The sequence below is a fragment of the Papilio polytes genome, unplaced genomic scaffold (assembly GCF_000836215.1).
Source record: "Papilio polytes unplaced genomic scaffold, Ppol_1.0 DF823923.1, whole genome shotgun sequence".
Classification (NCBI taxonomy): Eukaryota; Metazoa; Arthropoda; class Insecta; order Lepidoptera; family Papilionidae; genus Papilio; species Papilio polytes.
In genome coordinates, this window is record NW_013525281.1 from 2,490,492 (window position 1) to 2,499,563 (window position 9,072).

Here is a 9,072-nt window from a genome sequence, read left to right on the forward strand (position 1 = left end):
CTGTAAAATGCCTATGTATTTTCTATTGATTAAAATAAAAGGTTATTAAAAATTCTAATGATGAGATAAAAAGCAACCAATTTTTATATTTCTCATCTCTTCTTTGACTTGACTTTTGTTGACAGCTTGCTTGTTATTTTTACCTAACATCTTTTAGGTTATGTTTGTTATTAATTAATTTCAATTTTAATTGTTTAATTAAGGATAATCTTGAGATGTTTCGAAGATTTTATCACGTTTCTGCAACGTTATACAATGTAAAAAAACAAGGCATTAAACTTACGAAAATGATTAACCCTAAAATGAAAAAGTAAACAATTTATTATTGTATTTTATTGAATGATTGCATTGATCTTGTAATTACATGTATTTTTTTTAGACAGTGGTATCCATCGGACACAGTAGATTCAAATCCAATGCCTAGTATCAAAAGTTTGACAAAAACATACAATGAACCTGGTAAACGAGGAATACGAAGAGTAGCAGTTTTAAATAAAGTGTTTATGAAATACATAACTGACATTATGTCGACCGGAACAGTTGCAATCAATATAGTTGGCAAAGGCATCGAAATTTCAAAGGTAATTGTAAAATTACTGCCAATAAGTTCATACAGTGTATTCCAAAACATACCATTAATTTATCAGTAGCAATTACTATTTTAAGGGCCCACCACTGACTGATAGAGGCTCAGATAACTTAAAAATCACTCCACTGTCATATAAGGGAACAAAATCTGATATTTCCATCATACATTTTACATGTTGGATTTTTATCAGACAATTTAGAATTTGGTAGGACAGGCCCTAAATGTACAGACAGTATGTAGGTCACACAATTGTATCTGAATATAACTAATAGTTCATATTATAAAAGTATAACATGATAAAGGATGTATAAAACATTTTCTAATAATTTTCCCACATGCAGACACTGGCCACTTACAATTTTATTACATTATGTACAAATAAAGCAGCAATTAAATTAAAAAATTCCTTAAATTGAACTTCATATAAGTTGATTCTTTTGATTTTCTCTATTGAAATGAGTAACATTACTTTGTAATGTAGTGTTTTAGTGATCATTCGCTTAGTTTTTAATAATAAGTAGCAAATGAGCTGTGGGACTCTTAGTGTTAATCCTGAGAGGGCTCAATCTTATACTCAATGCAATATGAGACAACTCTTATTCATTAATATAATACAAATAGAATGGAGCTAACAAAACTTAAACTATATTTGTAAAGACTCATAATAAATTTGAATAGAACATTAACCTTACTTTGATATCATAAATGCAAATGTTTAGGTGGATAGTTCAGGTGGAACGGACATCTATGATATGTGGCACAGTTACAGAACATAGTCTAAAAGAAAACATAGGCTAGCTATACTATACTATGATTTTTTTTAATGTATGGATGGAGTCATTATAGTTATTATGATATGGAAAATGTTTCAGGTTAGAGTTACTCCAGATTTCTTAACAGTAAATGTATTTTGGGTTTGTAAAGGCAATTCCACAGATGAAGAAACAGAAAGTCTACTTAATACTATTGCAGGGGCTTTGCGTCATGAATTATCCACTTTGAGAGTAATGGGAGAAGTACCTTATATAGTTTTTGTCAAAGGTATGTAACAAAAATAATTTATGCAGGAATACTTTTCATGACAGTCTACGTACTAATGTGTATGTAGACTGTATAGTTCTTGTGAACAGAGATACTTGCTCAAGGAAAAATAGTGAAACTGTGAATTGATTGAATTTTAGTAAAGCTTTGAAAGTAGTTTGAACCAACTGTTTAATGATGATTGATTTAAGTAAATTTTATTTCTGACATGAAATATTATCGCGCAAAATTACTGCTTTCAATTCGACAACGAAAAAAGTATACAAGTATAAAAAAGTAGACAATAGTAACATTTCAAAAGAAGTAAATAAAGATAATTTCAATTACTTGTCACATTTTTAACATAACATTAAACGATATTACGTAATTTAATATATTTGCCTTTTGTAGATAAACAAGAAGCGCAAATAGCGGATCTGGATCGCAGATTAACCAAAGCGGATTTTGGTGAAGATTACACACCTACTGAGATTGGCCATATGTTGAAAACAGAGTTCACATCGAATACTAAGCTTTCACCTGAAATGAAGGTAAGGAAGTGGGATATGTCAATATGTAGTAGAAATATGTGGTAAGAGTTCAGTGCATAAAACAACCTCTTTGGCTGACAAGAAGTATGAATACATCCAAAGAGGTTGCAAACTGGCCACAAAATTTTTGTCTGTTTTATTATTAAATACATGTAGTAAAAACAGTAGAAGAAAAAGATTCCCCAATTATGAAAAAAAGGAAAAGACACTCCAATTTATTATACGTATAGATAGATATGTAAATAAGTTAAAATATAGTTTTGGTTTAATATAAAATTTGTATTTTTGTCTGCCGCGCTGTCGGTAACAATTTAAACAGTAAGTGCCACGTTTAATCTCGTTTTTACTTTTGATTTTCTACAAAAAAGTAATTTACCAAATTATATTCAAATTTAACCACGTGGTGATTTGAAACAATAGAAGTACAACATGCATTAAAGCACATCTGTTAAAAGGGCAAAAGACAACGAAGCTATTTTAAATTGCCAACATAAATCACATAAAGTCAATTTGCGAATAATTTGTGTAAATGACGGCTGGGAGTTAGCTATAGATGTATAAATTCTATAGGTCCCTGTCTACGCCGGTCGGCGCACGATCGATCGCACCACGACATAAGTACAGGGTGTTCGTATAGCCGCCATTGCGCCGTACATACAACGAACATCCATTTGCTGCGCACATAAGCTGCGAAGTGCCTCGACATTGTTGAAGTTTCTGTATAATAAAGAGAAGGAGATTTAATATTGCGTATAGAATCTCGTAAATGTCTTTAATATTTTTAATAAATAAATTGACAAACAGTTTACGAGAAATGGTTGTAACTCCTACATGTAATGTAATTTTATTACTAACTTTTGGACCATAGATTTCAATAGTTTAAATAAATGAATAAACACGGAAAAGCAATAATTAAGTGATGCAACTAAGCCATGTTTTACAACAGCCATAGATTATAAAATCAACGTATAAACATAAATCTCTAAATATTTAAAATAGAACCAGAGACTTGAATAGTTTTAAAAAGTGCTATTTACAACCATACAAAAGCTGTTAAAGTTCCAGCTAACTGCATAAGACGAGTTAAGACTTATGTCCCTATTGTCTGAATGGGCATAGATTAAATGCGTATATGATAACTGCGTATACCAAGTATGGCATCATCGTCTCATACGGCTTAGGGATTAAACTGCTGCGGAATTGTATCTACGACGTAGACATGCTAACGATGTCCCACCCCCTGAGAACTTCCGAGCTACTGTCGACAGATATACATGTGTATTACGAACACACGATTGCGTAGTCTAAGGGCCTGTCCCACCACTGGCTCAGATAGCTTAAAAATGACGTCACTGTGAGATAAGGTAACAAACTCCGATTGATTGTTTTCAGACAATTTACAATGTGATGGGACAGGCCCTAAGTTTCAATGCTTATATACAACGCCCACTTTATCAGCCGTAACCGTTTCTTTTTTAATTTAGTTCCTCTGTAATCATGTCGAAGTCATAAGACGACCATTTCGTAAACGAGATTACGTAATATCTAGCAAAGGTCAATGAACAGAGTATAAATTATATAGGGGTACATGTCTGCAGTTATTAAAGACTTCCCCCTCTTTTTTCGACGGCTAGACTCTGCAGGATTCTTCTATACGCTATTGACTCCGCATGCATTTAAGTGTTCATTTCCTACTTTTTGATGCTCTCCGGCTAAGTAGGTATTGTTCTGCACTGTACCGTATAAATGTAGTTTCATATTTTGTATTAAATATATTGAAGTAGTCCAATATTTACAGTAGATTATTAAATCATTAAAACTATATCTAAACCGAAGCTTTTTTTATTGTTTTAGTAATAAAATATGGTAATCCCTTTCTGAAAATATTGTAATTCATTTTGTAAAGCAAAGTTAGAACAATAATGAGTTTTCATATAATAAAGTATACAATAATGCCAGACTCAACCTTTTGTCTTTATTTCTCTGAAAGGACCTTTCATGAATTTAAGCCGATTATCTCTGAAAATAATTGGCTCTTAGAATTTATTCATAGCTGTTCTTTATGTAGACTTCTCCATCAATTCAATATTTATAATAGTATTATTTGTTTAATGAAGTTGATGGTAATAGAAATTTCAAATACATATAATTGTATTTAAATTATATATTTTATTGTCCACCATAGCCACATGTTACATGGCTCGTAATGTACGAAACAATACATCTATACATATAATAAAATTGGAGTGTCTGTTTGTAATATCAAAAGAAAAATTCCAGATAACGTGAAAATGTTGCGTTGATGATAACGAAAATCGCATTTAATGGTTTTTGTTTTTCTTTGTCTGTCTGCAAGCCGCGTTTGTTCCGGACAATCTCCGAAACGGCTGGGCCGATTTCGACCGGACTTCAACTGAAGGGTAGCTGACATAGACGGGCATATTATAGGCTACTTTTCATTTTAATGTTGCGTGGACGAAGCCGCGGGCCACAGCTAGTTTGTAACTAAATGAATTAAAACAATTGTTTCAGGCGAAAATAGCACAGTTGGAAGCTGATTTACCAATAACAGAAGATCCCTTACCAGAAATGACTCATAACGTTTATGGATTGGATCACTCGTTAATCATGAATAGGTTACTAGCGGCTAGACGAAGGAGTAAAGACGCATGGAGCAGCCTTAAGGAAGAATCACCAGTGATTACTTACAGAGCACCTGAAAATAAAGGAACTGAAGTAAATACGGGAAAACAGAAACAGGAATTAGCTGAATTCTTGTTTAAGAGACAGGTAAATAATAAATAAAATTCTTACTTCTGACTAATATTATAAATGCGAAAGTTTAGATGGATGGATGTTTGTTAGAGTTTGTATTCTAAACGGCTGAACGGAACTCGATGATATTTGGCATAGACTTTGTGGATAGTCTGGAAGAACATATAGGCTAATTCTTTTGTTTTTTATTTACTTCAACACGGACGAAGTCGTGGGAGAAAGCTAGTATGTAGTGTAAGTAAATTACTGTACTAGTTACAAATAAGGTTAGAAAATTTTTAAAATAGTACCTCATATTTTTATACTTATAGCTATAGAAATTATGCTTTCCTATAGACAAAAAAATTAAAAATTCTTTGTATATTAAAAAGCATAATTATTAAGATAGGCTATTGAACATCACGATATAACTCTTGAAAGGTGAGCAGAAGAAATATAAGAGACAGTATTTAAATAAAAATAAGTGTTTACGAACTGATTATTAAACAAAGGTAATACGTATATTTACATAGCACAAGCTTTCGCCCGCCACTCCGTGCGCGTGGAATTAAAAAAAACAAAAGTGAGTAGCCTACGTGTTCTTTCAGACTATTCTCAACATCCATACTATATTGCATCGAAATTCGTGGAGCCGTTTAGGCTACAAACTCTAACATCCATCCATCTTAACTTTCGCATTTGTAATATTAGTATAATTTGTATAATAAAACTGACTGATATTTTTGATACCAATTATATATTTCGTTAACGAAATTTTTCTAGAATTGCATATCTTTTTAATTAATTGTATGGTGAGTCATTTACAAAGCGCTAGACTATAACAATTATGGTGGGAATACCCCCTCTATCGGGTCGATCTATGGGGTAGGTCTGTATTTTGTCGGACTTACTAATGGACACGTATTATAGGGAGTCGATTCCACGAAATATCAATCGCATAATTGTGGTTACTAACACGCGAAAGTAATTACTTACTAAAGACATGTTTGTTGAAGTCTACAATTTTTTTATAATGTTTTAATTTTTGATATCAATAGATTATTTTGATAATAACAGTGAAAAATGTCATCTATAATAAGTTAAGATTTGATTGTTTGCGTTAAATGATACTTCATACTAATTTAATAAACGCGAAAGTTTAGATGGATGTTTGTTAGAGTTTGTACTCTATACAGCTGAACGGATTTCGATGAAATCTGGTATAGAAGTGAAAGATAGTCTGGAAGAACACATAGGCTTTTGTTTTTTTCATACCATGTAGACGGAAATACGAAAGACGGTGTGAAAAAAGAAAACATCATCTCTAAGTAACATAGGCTACATTTTAGATCAACGGGAAGGATATGGATATGATAGAAAAGATATGAGACGTATATACTTCACTACGGATTGCTATAATATAAAACATATAAGGCAATAAATAATAATATTTGATAAACAACTGTAAATAAGCAATATTGTTGAGTGATATCGAAGAAATTGTAGCCGGGCAAGGCTAATGGTTTGATATAAAATCAATAAACAATTTCATTTGTTCCTTCAACGGTACTTATAATGGAAAATAACAAAGAGTAAAGATAAGTTATACTCAACAAATATTTTTGTTCTCTTTCTGACGAGTTAAGGGTCAAAGTTACTGGCTGTAAATACGAAGGGCTTTCTTTTGTGTCTATTGAAATCGTGACTAATACGCATTTCTACGAACTTGCTAATTTACTAAGTTGCCCGGTGTTTGCAATTCAGCACAAAAGGTATTATACGAAAAATATTTCTTTAGAAAAAGTTTTATGGTATTTCTTTTTTGTTCATTATCAGTTTTTTGGAATACCATTTATTGTTTTAGCGATTATACCAGACTAGTATTTGCAGTACAAATGACGGTGAAGTTATTTTTTTATCAAACAACGTACTTACGTCGTTGCACCGTATCGATTAACGTCCAGCGAGTATAAGAGAAAGTAGCGTAAATCGTTCTAAAACCGGTTTTTAATTTAAAACGTTACTTTTTTTTCTGTAAATGATGTAGTTTTATCGACTGTAGGCTGGCTTCTGTACACCTTTGTAACTTGAACTGGACATAAATCGTGCATTTAAATGGTCTGTAACACTAAGGTACAGGTAAGGTACACTTCTTGGTGAGAAATTAATGATTATGAGTACGAAAGTAAATCCGCGAAGGATTCAGACGTTTAATAGTATTTGTGTCTTATTTGCCTGTGATTATATCTTGATAATTTATTTAACTAAGAACTTCTTATTGAAATGTAAACATCGAAAATACAAATAAGTTTATTAGACTAATCTTACCACATACGTCCAGGAGTCATGCTATGTTTGTATCAATTCAATAAATATTTATTTCAGATTCTTGAAAGTAAACTACGTAAGCAGAAATTTGATACTCGCGAATGGGTCGAAGTAAATAAAGACAGAGAAGAGAATGAAAGTTATGAAGATTTTGAGGAAGATTATTTTGAAGACTACGACGATATCGATTATGATGAACAGTTACAAAGTAGTGAAAATCCACCTCCAATAAAATAACCTTAAATTAAATAGATAAATATGGGAATTCGAATTTTAAATCCGACAAAATAAAAGTCAAAGAGTGTGTAGCAAAGCTCCGATTAAAAATTAAAATTCCATGTTTATGGTTCTACATATAGCCCAATTGACATTATTGTAGTGTGTTTTGCGTCGCTTATATTATTTGTTATACTATGCAGGGTTATTCTTAACGGATGGATCTTAGCTTTGTGGAGGTAGAGGACTTCAATAGTTAACGTTTAAGCGCAAAGTATGTTTTCCTGATTTGCTACAGTTTTAAATTTATTTAATTTTTCTACATACTTTTGCGCTCATACGATAACTACCTTAAAAAAGTCCTCTATCTCGACAATGCTTGTGATTCGTCCATTAGGAATCACCCTGTATACTCGTTTGTACCTCTATTATTTGTCAAAATAATTTATTCCTAATGATAGTCATTTCCAAGCAGAAGTGTTTCGATTTCTAAAGCATATTTCCTATTATTCCTGAAACTCAAAGTTTTATCCCAGATCTTTATATTAAATAGAACGCGTTTGTATATTTTACATAAAGTACTGATTAGTTCGAGGTGTGTTTTATTTGTTATCCTTGTTAGTTAATAGTGGACGTCGCACGTGCGCCACAGCGAAAGCCAATCGATATGTCTGGCTTTCCTCATCAATACGACGTACAAAAGCTCTCGTTGTTTTAACCAATTACATTAATTTTGTTGGTCATAGATTTCAATTTTATTATAGTTAATGATCGATACCATTGAATAAATCTACGATGAAATGAAAAGATTCATTAGTTATTTAAGGGACTACTTAAAAAATCAAGATATATGGATTTTTAAAAATTAAAATACGGAAGTACTAACTGTTAGTTTGAAATTAAATTTCTGAGTTCGCATTTAACAAGTCGTCATATTAGATCGCATTTGCAATAAATGGCGAATGTTGAACAACTCATATTCTGTTATACAAACGTTTTTAGTACCTTACATGTCAAGTATAAGATATGCAATATTTTCTTATTAACGGAAATATTATATTCTGCGGAGCAAACTTTTATTGAGATGCCTGCAATTTAATAAGGTCACGCCGATAGCCAGCTTTATTATTACGGGTATCGTATAAACAAAGCAATGTAAAATAAAATAATCGTTATCTTCACTGAACGAAGGACAAACTCCGATGCAGAATAAATGCATCGCAAAACTCGTTTAAAATCGCACGCAATGGAATCGTACATATTTAGAAACAGAAACTTGTTGTGTGTTTTGGTATGTGTTTACATTTTAGTACATATTCCTTCCTAGTTTTTGGCTGAAAAATAAAATTAGCATATTCCATGGGTATGTTGTTTAACAGAAGTATCGATTTCTGCTCTATATTTTCGTATAAAATCGATTTTGTTGCCAAGTCACGTTCGGTTTACCAAGCACTCGCGATTTCGGGAGTGCGAGGAGTGGGTAGGGTACATATTGTATAGGCTTTTATGTCGGCCACGGTGTAATAAAGTTAATCCAGGTTCTGTGTAGACCCTGTCGAGTATAATCGGGCGGGGTGGGGGCGAGGAGAACCGGCCGGGCGGGTGGCGGGGGCT

At 32.3% G+C, this 9,072-nt stretch overlaps 1 protein-coding gene across 1 annotated transcript; it reads left to right on the plus strand.

The window, feature by feature from the left end:
• Positions 1-143: 143 nt before the first annotated feature.
• LOC106102594 (putative ribosome-binding factor A, mitochondrial) lies at positions 144-8,050 on the plus strand. Its single transcript, XM_013282120.1, has 6 exons — positions 144-310; positions 380-581; positions 1,462-1,630; positions 2,021-2,160; positions 4,693-4,950; positions 7,300-8,050. The coding sequence occupies exons 1-6, from the start codon at positions 216-218 to the stop codon at positions 7,477-7,479; spliced, it is 1,044 nt and encodes a 347-aa protein (XP_013137574.1). The 5' UTR covers positions 144-215; the 3' UTR covers positions 7,480-8,050.
• The last annotated feature ends 1,022 nt before the right edge of the window (positions 8,051-9,072 follow it).